This window comes from Parasteatoda tepidariorum, chromosome 8, assembly GCF_982258835.1.
Source record: "Parasteatoda tepidariorum strain Cologne lab strain chromosome 8, Ptep-v5.0, whole genome shotgun sequence".
In the NCBI taxonomy this organism is placed as follows: domain Eukaryota; kingdom Metazoa; phylum Arthropoda; class Arachnida; order Araneae; family Theridiidae; genus Parasteatoda; species Parasteatoda tepidariorum.
Genome location: NC_141762.1, coordinates 64,851,758 through 64,875,550, shown reverse-complemented (window position 1 = coordinate 64,875,550; position 23,793 = coordinate 64,851,758). Strand labels below are relative to the sequence as shown.

The window sequence follows — 23,793 nt, the reverse complement described above, 5'->3', positions numbered from 1 at the left end:
TACATACTGGCCCCTAAAACCCCAGTTTCACTTTTTCAATATTTATTTCCTTCTTAATTCAGAAATTTGAATAATTTTAAAATGAAAGATGCAAATTGAAAAACTCACCTTATTCTAAGTAAGCAAATGCTAAGATATTGACCAAGCAGTTATGGTTACGCACTGAATGCAAAATATGTGTTTTCATTATTTTGGGGGCTTTTTTTCGTGGTCGTTCCAAATTATGAACATAGCTACGAATTTTTTTTATCCCACAGTGGACTGATCATAAAGGCACGGTTCAGAGAAGAACATCGAAGTTCATCATCACTGGCTGCGGTCAGTAAGTGGGATGGTGACCACTTTGATCAGCCAGCGCAGGGACCAAGAGTGCGCAGTATTGGTCCTCGTTAAACTGTTCTACCCTAAAGTGTTCGACTTCGCTCATAGGTCGTCGGGCTACTTGTATAGGATGCTATGCTTGCATGGGATGCATGTATAGGATGCAAAGCAGGGGATGGCTCCCCTGATTTGGTAGCCGCAATTTTGATCCTCTGCAGAGGATCAAAATTGCGATGGGAAGTCTTCGGATCATCCTCAGGGATGTTACCCAGACAGTCGCCAATAGCCCATAGTGCCGCTCTAGTGCGACGTAAATATACTAACCTTCCCGAATTTTTTTAATGATCGATAAACAAAAGGACGTAATGAGGTGGAACTGTGAGAGAGAGTCTAGATCCCAAAAGCATTCAGTTGAAAATGTATGGCTAAGGTGTTGTTTAAAGAATACTATGTTCATCGGTTCACAATTACTTAACTTTAAGTATGATAAACATCAAACTTAGATCTCAAAACATACCTTTCTTTATGGCGATTCCATATGATTTAGAGTCCAGGGGACTTCCAACTTGAGTAAGATTACATTCTCTTTCAGTTTTATATTCAATTGACGTAACTTCCATCAAATATGCGTAGTTGCCCTCTTTTACTTTTCGAATGCCCTCGTCATTGCTCTTTACCATAACTTCAGCGTGATGTTTTTTCATAAACTCATTCATCTTTTTATATGTAGTCAAATTAGCATCCTATACAAGCAAAAATAAAAATAAAATAAATTCCGTTTCTCAAAGCAAGTTATTTTGTTTTAAATCCTCATTTTTACTCATTTACATACGCTCGTTATTATATTATTATGTTCAAAATAAATAAGCATTTTATCAATACACAATTTTTAGGTAAGGGAGTAACAGAGTCTGAATGTGATTATAAACTAAGCTGAAAATAATAATAATATTCATGTGGAAAATTTACGTATACACGATATTTTTTATCATTTATGTCTGAAAATGTGTTTTTATTTTAATACCATTGAGTCAAACTATTCAGTTTAAAATATGTTGACCTATTATTACATGAATAACATAAGGGACTGCAAAGGGTCAATTGCATCATTGCAATAATTACCTTATTCAATTTATCCAGAAGTATAAGTTTTATACAAATTAAGCTGTATCGAATTAATATTTATTTTTAGTAAATCAAATTATTTAAACTTCAAAATTTATGTGCTAGAAATTACTTTAATGTGGAATGAAATTTTTTCTGCACTATTCAAACTGTTAAAACTGCCATTCTAAAACTACGGTAAAATAACCGGCAGCAGTTCATCCAATTAATCGTAAAGTTTACGATTAGGAACATTTCTTACTCTTAATAAATTTGAAATCGTTTACAATTGGTATTGTAAAAAATCGTGAATACGAAACTGTAGGTTTCGTAACAATTTACAAACATCATGGTTTCGAAACCGTAATAATAATATTTAACAGAATGCTGGAGGTAGGTCATATTAGACCTATTAGGCATTGGAGTTAGGTGATGGTTAAGTTGCGTTTTTCAAGTGAACTTTGGGATAGGGCTTAATTAGTTTATTTAGTTGGGCTATACATCGTTAGAGATGGGAAATACTAGAATATTTTGTATTGAGCAGATCTTTGGTGCTACCATCTACACGAGAATGAGAGTTTCATATTCTAACAGCCCAGTCACTATTTGTGACATGAAGGGCACTGGAAACACCTTGTGTGTTGAATGAATGGAGAAAATATTGTGGTGTAAACTCTGGGATTCGAACCCCCGTGCAACCGTTCATGAGATTGACAGCTTAGCTTTTTAGGCTAAAGTTTGCCCCAAGCATCTCTTTTAAGTTTTCCCCAATCTTAGCTTTTGAGGCTAAAGTTTGCCCCAAGCATTTCTTTTAAGTTTCCCCCAATCTTAGCTTTTGAGGCTAAAGTTTGCCCCAAGCATTTCTTTTAAGTTTCCCCCAATCTTAGCTTTTGAGGCTAAAATTTGCCCCAAACATTTCTTTTAAGTTTTCCCCAAGCTTAGCTTTTGAGGCTAAAGTTTGCCCCAAGGTGCAAAGAACTGAGTGGTTTCATAATGTTTACTACACATTTAAAATATTATCATACTTTCGCAGATGTGTTAGGCATCCGATGATGGAAAATAAAAATATGAATTCGTAGTCCTTATCACACATAGCTTAATTTCCTACTTTCGAAAAACGTGCGCTCGATTCTCATTGGCTGTGGGCCTTGTTGAGGAGAAACATTTTTTTGGTTCTTTGACTGATTTAGGTGAAAACAGTTAATAAATGATTTTTCTTATAATTAACATTTTTAGAACTATTTTTATGGACATTTTCAGAACTATTTTTATGGTTATTTGACTCTTTAGTTGAATATGGTTAAATAAATTGTTATTTAGTAATTATTTCGAGAGAAATTAAAAAAATGTCGGTGCTGCATCGCCGAAATAGGAAAACAGTATTTTTACACGTAACATATAATGCAATTTTAAATTTATAATTCATTTGATTGTAACGATACGCTTGATTGAACTCAACCAGTTTAAGCAAAAGGGATATAAAGGTACTCCAAAAAGGATTAGTTAAGAACATAATAAAAAAATCCCACTGCTTCAAAAGTATTTTAATTACACAAAGAGCATAATTTTAATTGAATAAGTCTAATAATGATGTATTGAAAATTTGTACCTTAAAAAATCTGTGCGTTGAACCATCTTCAAGACAGCCATACTTAATCTTCTCCTGGTTTGCCAACTCATTGGCGTTATTGATTGGAGATACTAATTTTTGAACCGTTAAAAATGACGCAAGATTAGCAGTATAAGATGATATCATGATGAGACAGAAAAAATACCAAATACTTGTAACTGCGCGAGTTGACATGGCTCTGAAATTGCAATTTAAATGAAAACGTTAATACAAACTGCATTTAAAAAAAACAACCTACTAAATAATATGAAATACCAATTTTTTTTCCTTTTCACTTTTTTCAGGGGAACTCTCTATCTCATATTAAATGTACTACATCGAGAATTCCTAATGCCAGACACGGATAAATGGCCATAATCCGGATTAAGCTTTTGATGGTCCAAAAAGTATTTAAGTGGTCAAATAATTTGTGAGGCATAAATATCCATAAACAAACTTAGGAAATATTTTCGAAAGATGATTCAGCGGTACCAAACTTGACGCCATAAAGTTACCCCATGTTGTGGAATTAGGGCATCTTTAAAATCTTGAAAGGAGCCACCATTTTTTTTATATCAAGGATTTTTTTTCTTGAAAAAAAAAACGATTTGCCTCGCCAAAACACTTTATTAAGCGTTATAATCGCAAAACGAAACTATTTTGAAAAATTGTTTAAAATGAAGATCTTGAGATACACATATGTCAGATCGAAAAGGGAAAAATAGAAGTTCTTATTATTTTAAAATACATTACTAAGTACATCGAAATTAACTTATTCTCCATCCATTACTTTGGGGAAACTCTATAGGGTGGGGTCAAGTTTGGGTGTGGGGATCGAATTTTGTAGTTATAATTTGAATTTTTCACAATTTAGCACACTGTTTCAGTTGCAAATTTTGTAAATTTTTCGAACTTATTTTTTTTAAATTTTTCATCCAATGTTAATTATATCAGCGAATATTATATACCATTATATCAGCGAAAATAAACTGGTAGATTTGAACAAAAATGTGAGTCTTTTTGAATGATAAAACATGCACAAATTTTTTTAAATTTGTGTACGACACAAAATTTTGAATTATTTTCAGGACATGATCTAAAATTTCTAACAATGGTTTAGCATAACGAACGTTATTTAATGGACTTTTCAGTGAGAACTGAAAGCGAAAGTGAACAATGCCAACTGACATTTCGCATAACTTTCGGCTGGTCTGAATAGGGCTTAATCTACCAAGCTAATCTGAATCGAGATCAGTATGAGAAGAATCTCAACTAAAAACCGGCGAAGTACATAAAGCTGGTGATACACTGTTTAGCCTTCTTGTTCACTTCCGCTATCAGTTCACGTTGAATAGAGTACAGTTTGTCTATATAAAGAACTCCCCCAGTCATTAGTCTGGAACAGTGACTATGGTAACAAGTTTTAACTATTTCAAGTAGGAGTGTTGGATCCTCACTAAAGACAGGTTTAGGTTCGTGTCAGCGAAAGGGAAGCAGCGAAGAAAGAAGCTCCCCTCTTTGAAATGCGCTATTTCTTGTTTCCACAGCAGCAGACGGCCTCAGATTTCATGGCGTGGGGAGTTCTTTCCATAGACAAACTGTACAGCATCATATCAGTTATGAAAATCTTACGTAGGAGCAATATCTGATCCTTGCTGCATAAGTGATCCAATAGCAAACCACATGCTATTTAAAAGACTGAACACATTCTCTTCCACTTGATCATTTTGTCGACATGGGTGTGGATTAGCCCATTCATACGGACTCAGTCTTCCCACCAAAAAATAGCTGATACTGATGAATGTGTAAGCTGCCATCACAAGGACCCATACACCTCCTGAAAACGGTGAAAGAAAGGAAAACAAGGATGTGACCTTTTCCGTGGGTTTCTTGAAAAGTATTCCAATTCCTGTCTGCATAAATGGGTGAGTAAAATCTACTACTGCTAGCCTGCTTGTTGTAATTGTAAAATCAGCGATCGCTAGGTCAGCCTCCTGAAATAAAGAAAAATACTGCCAGTGAGTTATACAAATTATCTGATTCAAATTATTGCTAATCCTCTCAGCGTATTGAACAGTTTCAATTTTGTGAAAAATATAAGTTTTTTTTTCTTTAAGCAGTTGCGCTCTCCTTTTTATATAAAAAAAAATGATTTAAACTTTCTCGAAAACTTGTAATCACCGTAATTTGAACACCATCTTAAGTTCGTTAATAATTCATTAAAAACAAGGAAACTATTTCACTATTATTTGATTGATAAAACTATCATTCAAACAAAATTTCTCTAAAATAATTTTTAAAAAATTGCTATAAATCTTAAATCTAATTTCTTATTTTTTGTATTTCAACTGCATAAATTCTTGCGTCTAATTTCCAGCGTTTTTAATTTCATCAGTTTGTATTTCAACTGCGTAAAGATGTGCACGTAAACAGAATTATCCGCAATTCACTCCCTTATTTACGAACTTCTTGCCGAATAGGGAGACTTGAAAACTCACTGGTGAGTAAGGTAGGATAATAAAAAAAAATATTTAATCAACAAGATTCTGGGTTTTACCTTGCAGGTGTTCTAAAAATCAGCTTCCAACTGCTTTTGATATCCCTCGTGATGAAACAGGTTTTGTTGTTTCTAACATCACCATTTATGTTAATGAGTCCAAAGGTTTCGATAAGGCTTTTTTTCCATACCTATATACTAATTTGAAATTACTCATGTGTTAACTTTATACTCCTTTTTTTATTAAAATTGAAACTAAAGCAGTTTCTTTATGAAACTAACATAAGTTTATATTTAATTTCGTTTTCTTTAACAAGAGAGGCATACTTGCTTGTAACCACAATGTGTAATTTTTAATAATCAGATTAATCAAGATAGTAACCAGGCCAGTGTCATTACTCGATTTTTACCACGGTGATTTTTTTAAAGGATTGAATTATTCTTGTTCTATATTAATAACATGAACCACATTAATTGTTTGTATAAAGATTTCAATCCTGATGTTGATGGCATTGTTCCTGAATAAAAATTATAAATTTACTAAATATAGACATCAGAGTATCGTGTTTTACATAACATTTTGTATCTAACATTATTTCTCTCTTGATAAATGAAGTTCTCAAAAGTATTTTTTAAGCAGAATTTTTTAATACGGTTTGCACAAAGTTGTAGCTGGAATTTTTCTAGATAAAAAAAATACACTGAAGAGCCAAAAAAAACTGGTACAGGCATGAGTATGCAAATAAAGGGGTATGGAGCCAATCAAAGTACAGCTCTGCGATCGGCAACGCGTATATTAGAGAACGAGTGTCCAGCACAGTTCTTAGATCGGTTACTGCTGCTACAATGCCAGGTTATACAGATTTAAGTGAGTTTGAACGTGGTGTTATAGTCGGCGCACGAGAGATGGGACATAGCATCTCCGAGATAGCAATGAAATTTGGATTTTCACGTACGACCATTTCACGAGTATACCGTGAGTATCGGAACCCACCAAAATCCCCTGACATGAACATTATTGAACATATTTGGCATGCCTTGCAACGTGATGTTCAGAAGATATCCCCACCCCCTCTTACTCCCAGCCCGGCAGGATTCATGGTGTCAATTATATTCTTCATGGTGTCAATTATAACTTCACACATTGATCGAATCCATGCCACGTCATGTTGCGGCACTTCTGCGTGCTCGCGGGAACCCTACACGATATTAGGCAGGTATAACAGTTTTTTTGGCTCTTCAGTATATATCCATTTTGTGACATGATTGTAATTATTTATTTCATGAAATGCCTTAGATGCATTAGATACTTACACCTCTCATTACCCTTCCAATCATTCCACTCCATTCTTTTGTGACTGCGTCTTGGGAACCGTAATTGGACTTGTTTTTCTCTTGCACCACGTGCACTTCGTAGGTGAAGCGCAATTTCGCAGAGAGAGCTTCAAGCAAATCCATAGCAAAGCCTTCATATCGATCATTTCCAACCTTCTTCTCAGATGACTCTGCATACATTGTGTAGGGATCGACCTATGTGAGTATAAATTGCAACTATCAATTAATATTCTATCCATGGTATTGGATTATAACGGGGTGTGACTATTAAATACCAACACTGATCTTTTAAATCTTGAAAACATTATGGGAATTACATACTCATTTAATATGCTTTGAAGTAACCTCCACCTGCAGCAATGCATTACTGTACAGCAATGTATTACTGTACAGCAACGTATTACTGTACAACAACGTATTACTGTACAGCAATGTATTACTGTACTTGGAGAAAGTTCCAAAAATCACTTTTAGCCCTGTGACGCAGATGGACACCGGTGACCAATTTATATATTTTCTTGACACTTTCATTACAAGCAAATATATTTTTTAGTGCTTTTTAATTATTTTTTTTTAACGGCAGGCACTGAACTTTCGTTCTTCGCCTAGGAAGATGCCGGAGGTGTTACTCATTTAACGTTACCCAGTGGGCACCTGTGAACCTAAGTCATGGAGGCGAGCAACATTACCCACGCTGCCACATACCCGTTTATAGGGTGGGCCACATTCACACATCACACAATCGAGAACACACACAGAGAGAAACATCCATGCCCTGAGCGGGATTCGAACCCGCAGCCATTGGCTTCACAGTCAGGCACACTGACCGCTCGGCCATCTGGCCGGCGCTTTTTAATTATAAAAATTGTCTAATAGTTGCTGAAAAAATCTGTTGGATTATTGGAATTATATTTGCACTGAAATAAAAAATCTAAAAAAAGTAAGAAATTTTCTTTCCATTCATATTCAAAAATTTTTAAATAATTGAATTTGAAAATTAAGGAAATTTTACTGATAAATAGCTGTTTCTCTTAGATCTAAATTAATGCAAAAAACAGGAAATTTTTAAAAAAATTATTCCAAAATTTATTTCTTACATTTATTTAATTTTTTTTACAGGAATTGGAGAAAAAAAAAACTATTATAAATCCTTGAAAAAATTTAAGTAATCAGCTTTTTCAGAATGCATTTTCGCTTCCAGTGTAAAGAAAATAAGGATATAGCTCATAATAGGTTTTACAGTTTGAGAAATTATATTTTTTTTATAGCTACTTTGAAATTTACATAATTTGTAATGCAATATTCGTTTCTCATACTCACAATGACTGTTGCAACTTTGAAATGCGAGTTTTCCAAATCAGTATACTCAAAATCAGAAGATTCAGGCGACGTCACATTTATTCCTTTGTCTGGCAAAATATAACCAATCTACAAAAATAAATAAAGAACTAATTATGACAGTATTCTGCACTGTTAAAAAAATTCTGTAAAAATATAGAAAAGGTTTCCTAATACAGAAAGGTGTCTATCTGCAAGTTTGCAAAATCTAGGAAAGGTTTCTTTGTATGAAAAAGTGTCCTAATAATTCCAAAAATCTGCAAAATCTAGTAAAGATGACCTAATGATTCCTTCAACCTGCAAAATCTATATAAGGTGTCATAACAATTCTGCAAAATCTAGTAAAGCTTTCCAGCACGGGAAGTTGTCTATTAATTCTGAAAATTTGAAAAATCTTGGGAAAATATCCTAATATGGAATAGTACCAAGATAATACCAAAACATAATAAACGCGTAAGCTGTAACGTTATCTTGGACAATTATGGACAATTTTGTTACAAAAGAGAATGTATGAAGACTAATAAAGTATTCACTAGCCTTTGATTAAAAATAATAAAATGACGAGAGTTTTGGAAACAGGATATATATATATATATATATATATATATATATATATATATATATATATATATATATATATATATATATATATATATATATATATATATATATATATATATATATATATATATATATATATATATATATATATATATATATATATATATATATATATATATATATATATATATATATATATATATTTGGAAACACCATCAATGCTCGCAATAAAGCACAAGCTCCTATTTTCTGACTGTCATTTTCCAACAACCTTCGCAAGTGTTTTAGATGGTCTTAGTTTGAGTCCACCATCTTCTATTACTACAATAGGAGTCATAAAACGACGTGACGTCAAGCGCGTATTCTGAATTTTTAAATTATTTTAATCTTATTTATGAATTTTAAGTTTGTACTTACTTCAAGTTTCAGTCTTATGTTTGGTATTGTACTCCTTGTTGCTCTTTTTATTTTAGTTTTCTGCTATACCTGTAGCAAATATTTGATGCCAAGTTTAACTAAAGCGCCTTATGTATAAATTGTAAATGAATGTGAATTGTATTTATTAAATATGTTTATTCACCAAGTTATTCATTTAACTAGTATCACTTATTAGGCACTTTTTTTTCTACAATATTTGGGTATAAACGTTTCTTATATTAGAAATTCTAACTGAAATGATTAACGAAACACTCTTCGTTCAACCACATAATGATCTTGGATTAATGATTAGAGTAATATTTTCTAATATATCTTAATTCATTCCGCTCTTTAAAAGTTAAAATACATAAATTTCACATTCAAAAGTGTTTTAATAATTTCTTTCCATTTGTATTTTCCAACCAAGAGCTTTTTTAATTTTTCGTCTTGTATTTACAGTAAGTAATGTAACTGTTATGCGTAAATTTAATTTTTCTTTCGTTTTTTTTTCAGTAAATAAATAAAATTCCAATACCTAAATATTTATTTCATAAGTTTTAAAGTTAATTTTTAAACAAATTAAATTAAAGATTTAAGAAAAATATTTTACCTTTTTCAGACCTTGTTGCGTAACGTACATCACGTCCAAACTCACCGCTGATCTGAAACCTTCCGGATCAAATTCAATCAGTCCGGAGAGTCCAGTTGTCTTTCCCTATAAAGACAAAGCAATAATAAATGTTTGTGAAATTTTTGTTTTAATTTAATAGCAATTCATTTTAATTTCCAGTGTAAAATCTTTAAAAACGAGCAAAAGCCTTGTAAAACACGATTTCTTTTACAAAATTGAAGTTAAATAAATTTGGCAAAGCATAATTTTTTTTCTCCTATTCTGAAAAAAATAGAATATAATATCCTGAAAAATTTAGAAAGTGATCCGAAATTAAAAATGTATGATTTCGTTATATAACGTAAAGAGTCACGGTGGTTCAGGAGATATGGCACTAGCCTCCTAACGAAGTAAACCATGATAGAATCCCAGCTATAGCTGCGATTCGAATTCTGCACCCAACTTACACCGATGACAGTGCTGGCGTAAACTATCCTCAGTGTTAGACGGATCATGGGTTAGAGTCCACTTGCCGTCAGTCTACCCGTGCAGGTTTTCGTGGTTTTCCTCACCATGCAACGCAAATGAGTGTTAGTTCCATGAAAGTCCTCCACGAAGGCAAATTTCTCCCACTACTTGATCTTCTGGATTGGGTTCAAAACTTCAAAGCTACGAAGTTGTACATTAACAATAATAGTAAACCCAAAATTGGGTCAGATATTCAACGACGGATATTAGATACATAAAAAAATATACAACATAAAAGCATAATGATTTAATACAGCTTTTTGTTATTGGTGCCTTTTTGTTATCCCACATTAATTTCCATACTTTTTGACTGTCACCGCATAAAACTAATAGAAGTCATTAAGGTATTGATTTGATATAAAATATTTTATATCCCTTACTTAGAACTACCTGTAATATTTATTTAATATATATACCATTTTATTAATATATACCAATATTATTATATATCTCTATACCTGTTATATTTATTTTTTCATTTTCATTTTCCCTACTGTTATTCCATTTTTGATTTTGATTGTTTTCAAAACTTGGAGTTAAAAACCACATAATTGTTTCTATATTACAACTTAATTCTGTGAAATTACCTTATTACGCTATAATTTGCTTTAAACTTAGTTAAGTTTGTGTAGAGTGTAACTACCACGACAATAATTCAATTCCCTATAAAACTTGTTATATCTAGCCATCTGTGTTCTCATTTGAGAAATGACGGTTGACCTTGTCTTTATACTAGTTCCACAGGTGTGTAAACTTATTGAAAGTCTTTCAAATATTATTTTTAGTGCATATTACATTAATGTACTATATATTAAAAAGAATCGTTAAATGATTTAAGATCTTTGCGATCAGCTTCATGCATAATGTGGTGCATGCACAAATTTGATACATCAACATGCTTGTGAAGTGAAAATTCTGAATTACGAATCTAAACTAACAAAATTTGTAAAAATGTGCTTTTAATTTAAAATATTTTAAAAAATTATAACTAAGTAAAATTATATATGTCCACTAATGGATCTCAATAGAAGCATTAAGGGGTCACAATACCCAGAAAATGACAAAAATACCAAAAAAATTTTTATTGCTTATAATAAAACTTCAAAGTATTTCAAATGTACAGAAAGAAATTCATCTCTCTATCTACATTTTTAAAAAAGTTATGAATGATTTTAAATTGTTCTTATACAGAAACTTGCTCAGCAGTCTGACTTTAAAGTGCTTTTTCGCATAGATGATAATTTTGTATCTTAATTAAATCTCTAAGGAATTTTTTCTATTTAAGATAAAGCTTTAAAGTAAACTTTTTTATCTTGAGTATAATACACTTATTTAAACTGTGCATGGAATAAACATTTTATGAGGTATTACAGTTTTTACGGCATGTTATATATACCTAACAGGAATTTTTACATTTTTTTTCTACTTTTTTACAAAATAACCTATAAAAAATATTCTAATTGATATATCAACAAATGAATGCACAAAATTGTTAAGATAAATATTGCAAGCACTATGAAAAAAAATATTTTTTTAAATATTTTAAAATAAAAAAGCCTTAGGGATTTAAAAATTTAGAATTTTTTCAACTCTTTTTTAAAATTTAAAAAAAATTAAACAGTTTAATCATTTTTTGAAGATAAATTATTGATTATAACTTAAATGAGCATGTAAAGCATCCTCAAAATGAATGATCATACCTTTATTTTAAAAAATTGTTGCAAAGGTACTGTGACCCCTAAAATTATATATGTCCACTAATGGATCTCAATAGAAGCATTAAGGAAATGTTTTGATGTGAGGAATGATGATGGCATAAGCGCAACAAAGCAGAATTTTTTTCAGTACATATATTTCATGAAGTTAATTTCAACTTTGGTAGAAAAAACTGCCTAATACCAAAAAGAAAACAATTATTGTGACGCAATCATCGGGATTGGTGAGCAGCAGCCAATAGAAAGCTTAGCTCCTTAGTTTGAAATAGATTCTAAACTATTCAATTTTGAAATTAACTTAAAAGCTGTTCATTTCAGAAAAATGATATTCATGTTGTTATTTCTTTCATTATTATTATTAACTTATTCAATTAGTTTTGAAAATACAGCTCACATGGTTGTTATTTTGTTTTTCTGAAACTCTTATTTATAGGAGTACTATTCATTTCCGAAACAGATCCTCGTAGTTATTTTAGTTCATTTCCTAAAATTTTTTAATAAAGATAAATTTAATTAAAATAGTTTTTTCTGACGATCATTCTCGAACTATTTATATCTAAAATTCGTGTTCATAGTAATAACAGCTCCTATCTGAAACACATGTCAATTTATGCTTGTTCATTTTTTTAAAATTCGTTCAAAATCTATTAATTTCTTAATTTATGTTCATCAATACGTTAAGTCATTTCAAACTCTTATTCAAGAACTGTTCATTCTCAATAAAATCACACATCATACATAAACGCATACTCATAAAGATATTGAATTTATTCAAAAACTATAGATTCATGAAACTTTATTTGAAGAAAAAATTGCATTATAAAATGGCCATGAGAATGTCCCAAAGCTTGATCAAGAAAGAGGGCATGACCTTAAGCTTTATTCAGAAGTTCCCTTATCTTCAGACTTAAGTTCAAAAGTATAAGAGTTAAGTGTTAAACATTGGCAACCGCAAAAAATATGGATCGGCTGCTGAACTCCCAATGTTAAATAAAGTTTTAAGTTATAGATATTTCTTTTTCTTTTAAGCCATATGAAAATCACGTTGTGATCAATTATGAAAATAGTGATGAAAGAACTATTTCTATATAACTAATGAATATAATTTTTTATTGATAATTAATCTTACTTAATACTTTCAAGTAAAATTAACTCATAAATAAAAGATGCTTACATTTTTCATGAAATTGAATAAACTTGTTCCGTCTATGCCTTTATTCATAAGGTTACAAGAAATGGGTGGAAAAACTGCAATGTTTTTGGCACTATCCATTTGTTCAAGGGCATAAGCAAGTCGTTTCACACTGTCATACATCAATACTGATTCTGTCTAATGAAAAGCATAACAATTAGAATAAATTGAGACAGTATCAAGAAATAAAAGCAAAAAATATTTGAAGCAATCGAAATGGCCATTAATTAAGACTCTCTTAATCAGATTTTAAACAAAAAAGATTACATTTTTACGATTTAAAGGCTTTCTATTAGGGCATAAAATGTATGTAGTTAAAGAAAGGCGTGTGGACAACACGTAACAAAATAGTATCGCTCTTTCTAGATGGATGGATCAATGACAGGCATTAACATGGTACAAGTTGAAGAAATTATTCAAGATCATCCGCATGTAACTTTTCGTAACATCGCGTCAAAGCTAGTTTTGAAACTATGTCACAGTGCAATGCATTTTTCTGATGAGATGCAAAGTTTCAAATTGTGCTCCTGCTGGGTACCCAGTTCCTTATCCGAAAAGTAGATATCCGCAATCTCAAGTTTCTTCAACGATACCATTCTAAGAGACAACTATAAATTGACCACATCGATACTGAGCACGAAACTTGGCTCCGTCAATTCGTTCCCACATCCAAGAGACTCACTATAGAGTGTAATTGTATCATCTGAGATAAATACCAGAAATAAAGCACCTTGCAATTACTTTATTTCTGGATCTCCGATTTTCCAGAGGATCACCAACGAGAAGGAAGTTTAAGGTTACGCGCTCTGCCGTTAAAGATACGATGAACATATTCCGGGTTAAATGCGGTGTTATACTGATTAAGTATCTGGAACGACATCATACCGTTGCCGTCGATCATTATGGTGGCACTTTGACAAAGTTACATGAAGCAAAACACTATGGGATGCTGAGTGAGGCAAAATTGAACAAAAGCTTATGTTGATCAATGTTGTCTTCAGACAGTATTTTGACAGTATTCAGAAAAGCTGCCGAAAACTGTCTCCATTGTCAAGGACTGACCATGAAGGGTTCAACAGTTTATCTTATATTCCGATAAATGTCTGACTAGTTTTTATAATTATTTATAAAGTGACCACATCGTTACTGAGGACAAAATTGGATACGACAAATTGTTCCCACAACCAAGAAACTCACTATAGAGTGTAATCGCATCTGAGCTACAACTGAACTATGACACCTTGCAGGGCTTCATTTTTGAAGCTCCAATATTCCTAAGGTTTAACAATAAGAAAGAGGATTAAATTTACGACTTCTGTCATTAAAGATATGATAAACATACTCCGAATTAAATGCGATGTTATACTGATTTAGTATCTGGAACATCATCATACCGTTGACGTCGATTATTATAAGGCCATTTTGACAAAGTTGCATGAAGCAAAACAGTTGTGTGAAGCAAAATTAAGCAAAGGTTTAGGTTGATCAATGTTGTCTTCAGACAGTACTTTGAAAACAGCTGCCGAGAACTGGCTTCAATGGCAAGGGCCGACCTCTGAGACGCAAGCAGTTTTAATGTGTGTTATTAGGTTCTACAGATTTCGTAGATTTCGCAAATTAAAAGTTTTAATCTACATTATCTCAAACATTCTAATTTTTTTCTTTTTCTCGCTTTAGCTTTTTTTTATTTAAAAAAATAACATTTTTAAAACGAATTTCGTTTATTCACTGCAGAAAAATTATAATTTGCATAGGGGTGCAACGAACGAAACGAAAACGAAACGAAAGTCAGATTTCGTGAGTGATATCACATTGACGACAAACACTAATCAATTGAACTAATCAATTTGACTCATTAAGCACCTTGAGCCTGTTAACTTCAAGGCAATTCACAAAGACCCAATCATTATATTGAAAATTATTCAGGCAGTTAGATTTTTATTTTGCCAACTCTAAATATTAATAACGCGCTTAACACCTTTTTCCATTTGAAAAATATATTAAGGTTTTGTAATAGAAAACAGACGCTTCCCGTAAAAAATCACTAAAAAATTAACTATTTAGTAAAATAAACAAGGCTCAAATCAATCTACCGTGAAATTTTACGTGCCTTCAAATATAAAAAAAAACAAAGATTCAGGAAAGAAGAAACAAAAAAGATCAACGAGTAAATTCCATAGCTAATTTTCGCAAATTCACAAAAATTTCACTTGCAAATTTCTTCAACAAATACTACCGTTTTATGTGTATTAAAATATGTTAACAAAAAAGTTACACTGTAAATGGTATGATAATACTTCAGTATTAAATAAAACGTTTAGCACGATAGTACAATATGTAATTTCGTTTATATGTTACATTTAGTAAAAGATGATGAATAGAAGATTAGAGTAAGTCATATGCATCTCATTCAAACACGTAGTATGAATGCATGAAGTGTAATATCTTACAGAACATGATATGTGACCTTGAGCGTCCTCAGGGGTGGTTGTTCCCTCCGTCTGACCAATCTTTCATTCACCTCTTCCAGAAGCAATTGGAATTCTTTGGATTCTTCTTGGACTAACCTCAGGCCAGTAATATTGGTCTTGCTGTATTGAAAGTCATCCAAATCAATAGTGTGTAGATCCTGCGAAGACAAATTTGAATTGGCTAAAAAGCTCTGTATCTCTAAAAAAAGAATAATAGATATGATTTTTTTTTCTTTTTGTTCTTGCGAATCCCGATTGGAACAAAATCAGGAAACGATAATGCGAGTGAGAAAAATAATAGTAGAATGCTGCACTATGGACAGCGTGAAAACGGGTTCGAGACAAAAAGCACTTCAAAATTATGAATTTTTTTATTTTATTTATAAAACAAAAAAATGCTACTTAATTCTCAAGTAGAATACAAGATAGGACTTGGTTATATATATATATATATATATATATATATATATATATATATATATATATATATATATATATATATATATATATATATATATATATATATATATATATATATATATATATATATATATATATATATATATATATATATATATATATGTATATATATATATGTATATATATATGTATATATATATGTATATATATATGTATATATATATGTATATATATATATATATATATATATATATATATATATATATATATATATATATATATATATATATATATATATATATATATATATATATATATATATATATATATATATATATATATATATATATATATATATATATATATAATATATATATATATATATATATATATATATATATATATATATATATATATATTCGTATATATATATATATATATATATTCGTATATATATATATATATACGAAGAAAATTGAGAAAAATAAGTTTTATTTACTGCATATAAGATGCAAATATATAGAAGTCATAAAATAAGTTAAAAACATAGAAGCAAAACATGGAAAGGAAGAATAAGAAAAGAGAAGTAAAAAAATTATTAAGATAAAATATTCTAAAAAATTTAAAACCTTGGATTATCTTGATATATATATATATATATATATATATATATATATATATATATATATATATATATATATATATATATATTCTCTCTCTATATATATATATATGTGTGTGTGTGTATGTGTGTTAAAAACGCATATAAAAAAATTTATTGTAGTGTAGAGGACCTCCGCAGAATGCATTCATGTACGTAGAGAGTTATTTTGAAACTAATCACTCTTTACAAAGCGACATAACAGAGGTGTCCGCGATTAGCTTAGCTATCATCGATAGCTTAAAAGCATATGGGTGTTAGTTATTTTGTTCTTTTTTTTAAATTTCCTCAGTTTAATTGTTTTTACCAGCGTATAAGGCTAATGCATGAATGACTAAATAAGCACTTGAATTGGATGAAATTATGAAAAGTAAGAAATACTCATCACTTCCTGTAAGATTTTTTTTTTAAATTAAAAAGCAACACAAAACGAGAGAGTCCAATTTGGCCCCCATCTGTCTTTCTAGAGTTAAATAATTTTAGGATTATTTTTACACTTGCTTTTATTTTTATAATTGTATATCAATAGTTTCAAACATTTTTACACTTAAATATTGTGATGCCACAATTGACATTACATATCTATTTCCCATCTTTTAAAATATCTTTGATTACTTAAGTTTATTTTTATTAATCGAAAAATTATATTTAAAATAAATCAAAGACTTAAGCTTTTAAAAAAATATTTATTCTTCTTTTTTGCATCGATCCATGTAATGGATACTTTTTATTTCATTACTAGGCAGACTTATTAATTCGCAATCGCCTCTAATCGAAAACAAAAATTTATTAATAACTTTTTATTCTAAATTTCTAACCCCTAAATGTTTCAGTTGCATGGTTGTAATAATTCTCATAAATTTATTGGCAACTCGTGATCGCCAAGGTATTCTTTTAAACCCAATATTGATATGATGGTTGGATTTGTTTTGGTTATGCTATATTATGATAAATCGCCAATTTTGGATCTCCTACCCATACTCTCTGTGTCCGTTAGGAACAATTGTATTCACTTTTAATTTAAAATTTGTGGCGACTAGGACTGCCCTTTGGGCCCACCTGTCCCAGCCTTCCTAACGGATTTAAAAATGCAATCGTAACGGAATGCTAACAAAACTTCTTAATGTGGAAGTTATATTTTCTCGATCCCTTTAAGGGATTTATTTTTGATAATTTGTAATTATATATGATGGCCATTCTTTATAATCTTCACTAATTATTGTTTAATAAATTGGATTTTTACTAAACGATCAATTTCCTGGAGACTGTCATTTTGTTTCATACTTTTATTAACGGCCAATACTAACAATAATGAATTTAGATATTTTCTACTATACAAATATTGGCAGCCACTGATGGAGAACAACCTCCACCATAATTATGATTTCAATATGTAAGATTTTTAAGTTAAAGACATTTTCAGTTAAGACAGATTCATTATAAAACTGTAAAGACGCGGTGGTTGAGGACAGAACGCTTACTTTAAAGTGATATGACTCTGGTTCGATTACCAAGAATGACTGGTCTTTACGAGTTCTGCTCCCAGCTTACACCAACCACAGTAAACATAAAATATCCATACATGGAGCGAGTACATGTTTACTTCGTATATATCAAAGAGGAAAAAATTGTTTTTGTACGGCAAAAAACCGTTGTAACTATAAAATTGTTTGCGTTCAAGGAAATTACTTGTGCTTGCATTGCAAATAATCACTGATATTATTGATTTATTTCGTAAGTTTTACGTTTCGCACAGCCAACCAAACTTTTATTTTCAGTGAAGGGGAGAGTGGGGTCGATTGTAACATTTTTTACTTAACTATCTTTAACTAACAAAAAATCCAATATATTATTAGTATTAATTGACAGACTAGTAAAGTAGACTATCCTCTACTAGAAAAAAAAATTACCTTATTTTAAATGTTATTATATTAGCTATTAACAATTTTTGACAGTCGTGCATTTGTTGCAATTGTCCCCACTTACGGTGTCAATTGTAACAGTTCGTAAATTCAACTAAAACATAGTTAATTATACATATTATCATAGTTGGGATATATTTTTTTATTGGTCAAAATAGTAGTGATATTTTAGGAGTAAAAATAATAATGAGCAGAGACCTAAACGGTTAAACTTTTAACTTCAAGGGGTTAAAAATTTTAATTTATGGTGTGAAAGGTGACAAATAAAATAATGCGCATGCAACATAATATAAATGATATAGGAAACTATTGGTGGTTCTTAAAGAGTTAAGTAATGGTTAGTAAACATAAGATTATTTATTTTCATCTGTTACAATCGTCCCTTTACTTATAGTTACAATCGTCCACAAGACGCCATTTCAGCTTTATTTGTTAAAAACAATGCTAGCTAATTAACAAAACTAATCTTTTTTTCGAAATGTTAATTAAGGTGTCCACTTACATATTCGGTTAATAATTTTTATTTGTTTAAACTATTTACCAACCAAAATTACTTTGTTACAATATAATATTCTAATACCAAAAAAAGTACTTACGTATCGTGAAAATATCTTTTGTGATGTAACTCTGTCAAAAGTACATAAAAATGGTTGCCAGCAGGGGTGTACATGCAGATTTATTAAATACACCTTGTGCGCCACCTAGGAACCAAATCTAGAACCCGACACTCGAAATTTTTGCTCTGTTACAATCGTACCCTGTTACAATTGACCCCACTCTCCCCTACTCTGTGTTTCAAACATGACAGGAAGTTTTGTATGCACACACTGAGCATTCTGAAAATAACTGTTTCTGACTTTTAAATGAAAGTTAACTGAATATCAAAAACTCACCAAAGATGTTATCAAGAATTTTTGGTGTTCTGTCATCATTCCCACCTGTTGAGCCTGTTAATAAGAAACAGAAAACTTCTTATAAAATGCATTTTTTTGGTTTCAAAAATTAAAAATAATTGTGGAAATTAATTTCAAACTATTAAAAATATTTCAAATTAAATATAAATGAAAATTAAAAATAAGAAATCATCTTTAAATTACAAATAAGCATGTATTTGTAAAATGCTATTTATTCATGATTAAAGTCTGGTTTTCTTAAAAGCATGCTGGTCTTTTCATGTTTTTTAATTAAAAAACAGTGAGCTTGATATTTATGTTTAAAAAAAATAGTATATTTTAAAAAGTTCTAAATTTAAAATATGTCTAAATTATTTATGAAATCGATCCGCTGATTACTTTCTAGTAAACAATTTCGAAATTTAAAAATCAACTTACTACAATTCTTAAAAATATATATATTTAAATCTTTCATGCCACTAATAAAAAATTCAAAATTTCAAAAAGGAACTACCTAGTTTAATATTGAAAATAATAATTTATAAATTTATATATGAGCAGTTATTCCTTAAATGAAAATACTGAATAGGGATCTTTAAATCCATAGTCGAAGTATCAGTTAAATATGAATCCTATCAATTAAATATGGATCAGATTTAGATAAGAAATAATCAATGTTTTATTGTAAAAAAATTTGTTTATTTATGTCAAAATTTATTGATAAGCATAAAGTAATAATAATAGTTGTGTATAAATGAAAATGGCAACCAAAATGATGTTCCACTTTTTTAATGTTCCCTTTCTTCTAAAATTTCACACTTCACTTATTTTCCCCACCCCCATCACACGTAACTCTATGTTGCATAAATATACATATACTAGCAATTCAGAAACAAAACACATGTAATAAATCATATTTCAAACTTTATTTTTGAATTTAAACTGTTTCGAGCATAATAATAACAATATTTGCATCGAATCATTATTATTATTAGGCTTATAAATGTCATTGTATTTTAATGACATTTATGAGCCTAATAATGATAACTATTAGATGTACACTTATTTCTATAAAAAAGTGTGAAAATAAATATTACAAAAGTATTTAATATGGTAATTTTAAGTGCTCTAATGTCACATTTCTTTATATTCTCTTTCCCCGTGCCACAAACGACTTTCCTCCTGGCAAACGTGACATAATTTGTGGACAGTCCTATACCAAAATAACATGCTAAAATTTTAAAAATGCTAAAGATTAATGAAGACAAGAAACGAGACAAAACGAGAATATTGCCGACTTATGTAATTTAATTAGTGAAATTCAAGCAGTCAATTTAACCGGGCAATGATATAACTCCAGTTTTTTACAAGTGGTTATGTCATCTTTTTTTTCTATTTTTGTCTGCTTTCCGTCCATTTGAGACTTGAGCGAAATATTTTATTCCAGCGGTTAGGAAAAGCAGAAATTTTTAAAACAAGCTTCATTTTCATGGAATTTGCATCAATACTTAGCTTGACCACATTGCATGGCATAACATGCTGGCACTTTGGGTGCATCATCAGTAAAATCCAATTTTACCGTTAAATTTTATAATGCCATAATTTTTAGAGAAATATTTGTTTTATTAGAATAATTCAGTGGTTTTACAGTGAAAATTACAGAATATCAAATCTTTTTGCTTCCTAACATGTTCCGGTAAAACTGGATTACACGTAAAAAGTTATGACACCCTGAGTGCCAGTACTTATTGCAGTAATTTAATCCGGAATTTTTACAATGTGCAAAATATTATCCTAGTTGCATCATCCGTAAGACAAATGTTACCGTAAAACCCGTTTTTCCAATCAAATTTCATACAGTAATTCTTTCAGTAGTATTTATTTAATTACGTGATTCAAAGGCTTTACAGTAAATATTACTGTAAAAAGTATGGTATATCAGACTTTCTCCGAAAATTTTATGGTAAAAATTGTATCGGGACTCTGAGTACTGGCACTTTCTTACGTAATTTGACATAGGATTTTTTACAGTAAAGTTGCCCATGTTGTCTATCTGTCTACCTTTTATATCTGTTTAGATCACTTATTTGAAGTGATAAACCGAATTCGTTTAATTCTAATTTATTAGGATAATAATACATCATCTTTGCTACCACTAGGAAAAACTATCTAATAAAACAACGAAAATTCCATTGTTAATAAAGGGTATGTTTACGTGTGCTTTAATTATAACGTGTAATATTAGTTGGCATGTCATGTTTATTTTCTTCCGAGCTTGCTTTATATGAAGCTTTACTTGAATAATGAGCTAAATCCATTAATTACAAAATACTCAAAATGAACAAAAAAGGAGCTCTCATATTATTCAAATGATGAAAACACATATTTTTATAATTATTCGTGGCAAAAAAGATCATTTCATTTAAATAGTGTGTTCGCTAATATTACCAGTGTCTTGAAACTTACTGCCTTCAGAACTGTATAGAGGTTTTTTCGTGGCACATCCAAAACAATACGGTGATCCTTTATTTCATGCTTTTCCAACTTTCTTCCTTTAGATTGCCTGTACTGTTTCACTTCCCAAAACGTTTCTCTGTAATTTGAATTTTTAAACTGGTAAATCCGAATAGACCATTTCTGTTTCTCACCTTCTTCTATAAAAGGCTTCAGTCGAATAATTGCTGCAAGATAATAAAATTGTACAACTCAAATTAAGAAGATAATGCAATTCTAATAATTAATTTTATGTAATCATAACTTTTTTATAGTTTAATCATCGGTATTTGAGGACTATTAATTATTTTTAACTATAACACTTAGATTTATTAACTTTTAATTAATATGTTTTATTAATTATTCACTATGGGCGTAAATATAGCTTATAAAACTAAAGAAAAAAAGTTTTTATATTTACCGGCGTAAATTGAGAAGAAATTTCTAACCTTGTATTTTGTTAATGTGTAATGCTATTTCAATTGAATTTTATTTGAAGTTAGGTGTCATGTTATAGTTTTAAAGTAAATGGTGCATTTTTATGCTTATAAAGATAGTAAATATTCAATATCCACCAGAATAGTCTCTAATGACATTATTAAACTTCTTAAGGCCATAAAATCGTAATTTGAATATCGGGCCTTCATCCGGAAATTCCCAATGCATATCGAAATACTAGTAAAGATATCGAAATACTAGTAGCGAAATACTAGTTCTATATTTGGAAAAATTCTAATAATTTATCTTTCCAGTGTCCCACTGTCTCCAAATGTTTGGAAGTCTATTCTAATTTAATCTGCTGCATCCTGGGATTCCCGCCAATCCCCCTGGCACCTATCTCCTATCTTTCTTAAATATTATTTTGTTAAAAACTTGTTTCCTATGCCCCAATTGGTTAAACCACTTTGCGCGTGCTTGTCTCTTTACTTTTCCACCACCATTTGGTATTTACATACTGAGGAACGTTCTTGTTTATAAGAGCCGAAACGATAGTATGTTCATTTAATATGTATATTATGTTCATTTGTGTTTTATCCACGTTGTTTGTTGCTTTAGAATATATGCATACCATTAAGAACCTTTTCTTGATGCATAGTTAGAAGTTTTTTTGATGTTTCCAGAGGTATTGTTTCCCACCTTTTATTTAATAAGTAAATCAAGGAAAGACATACCATCATCTTCTTCATAGATAATGGTAAATTCTTCCCAGTGAAAAATATTGACCAAATGGACAAATGCATTTGTAAGTACAGAAGGATGTGGATACAAATTAACGGACAGCTGGTCTCTCTGGACTTTGTAATCCCATCTTGCCTCAACATGTGGCACTTCCAAATCATCACAAATGGACTGCACGTGCATGCTCCCAATTTCGGACTGTGGACCAAACAGGGAAGCCACTCCTTTCTGGAGTAAACCACAACCTGAAACGAAAGAAAAGTTTATAATGACCATTAGAATTAAAAACCATGGTTACCTGAACGTGTTAAGGAACAGTTCATTGAAATCTGCTGCGACAGTCGTATTTGAAAAGCTCAATGGAAGAACAGGTTAAGAAGGATATTTGATAATTTTTTGGAAGAGGATATCAAATTTGAAAATCTTTGAGAACGAACGTGTTAAGAAGGACATTCCATAGATTTTTGCAACGAACATAGCATTTGAAGAGTTTGGAGTCATTTTTTTTCTTCTTACATTATCTATGA

At 30.4% G+C, this 23,793-nt stretch overlaps 1 protein-coding gene across 1 annotated transcript in view; it reads right to left on the bottom strand.

Annotated features, from left to right (window-relative positions):
* LOC107436152 (glutamate receptor ionotropic, kainate 2) overlaps positions 1 to 23,793 on the bottom strand; it is a 37,861-nt gene that overhangs the window by 5,227 nt on the left and 8,841 nt on the right. The window contains exons 3-13 of the mRNA XM_043040314.3: positions 23,260 to 23,511; positions 22,061 to 22,275; positions 19,595 to 19,648; positions 15,695 to 15,856; positions 13,210 to 13,365; positions 9,793 to 9,897; positions 8,187 to 8,294; positions 6,846 to 7,061; positions 4,667 to 5,028; positions 3,035 to 3,233; positions 839 to 1,064 (exon numbers count right to left, since the gene is read on the bottom strand). Of these exons, the coding sequence (XP_042896248.2) occupies positions 839 to 1,064; positions 3,035 to 3,233; positions 4,667 to 5,028; positions 6,846 to 7,061; positions 8,187 to 8,294; positions 9,793 to 9,897; positions 13,210 to 13,365; positions 15,695 to 15,856; positions 19,595 to 19,648; positions 22,061 to 22,275; positions 23,260 to 23,511 (2,055 nt within the window). The remainder of the gene's footprint in view (positions 1 to 838; positions 1,065 to 3,034; positions 3,234 to 4,666; positions 5,029 to 6,845; positions 7,062 to 8,186; positions 8,295 to 9,792; positions 9,898 to 13,209; positions 13,366 to 15,694; positions 15,857 to 19,594; positions 19,649 to 22,060; positions 22,276 to 23,259; positions 23,512 to 23,793) is intronic.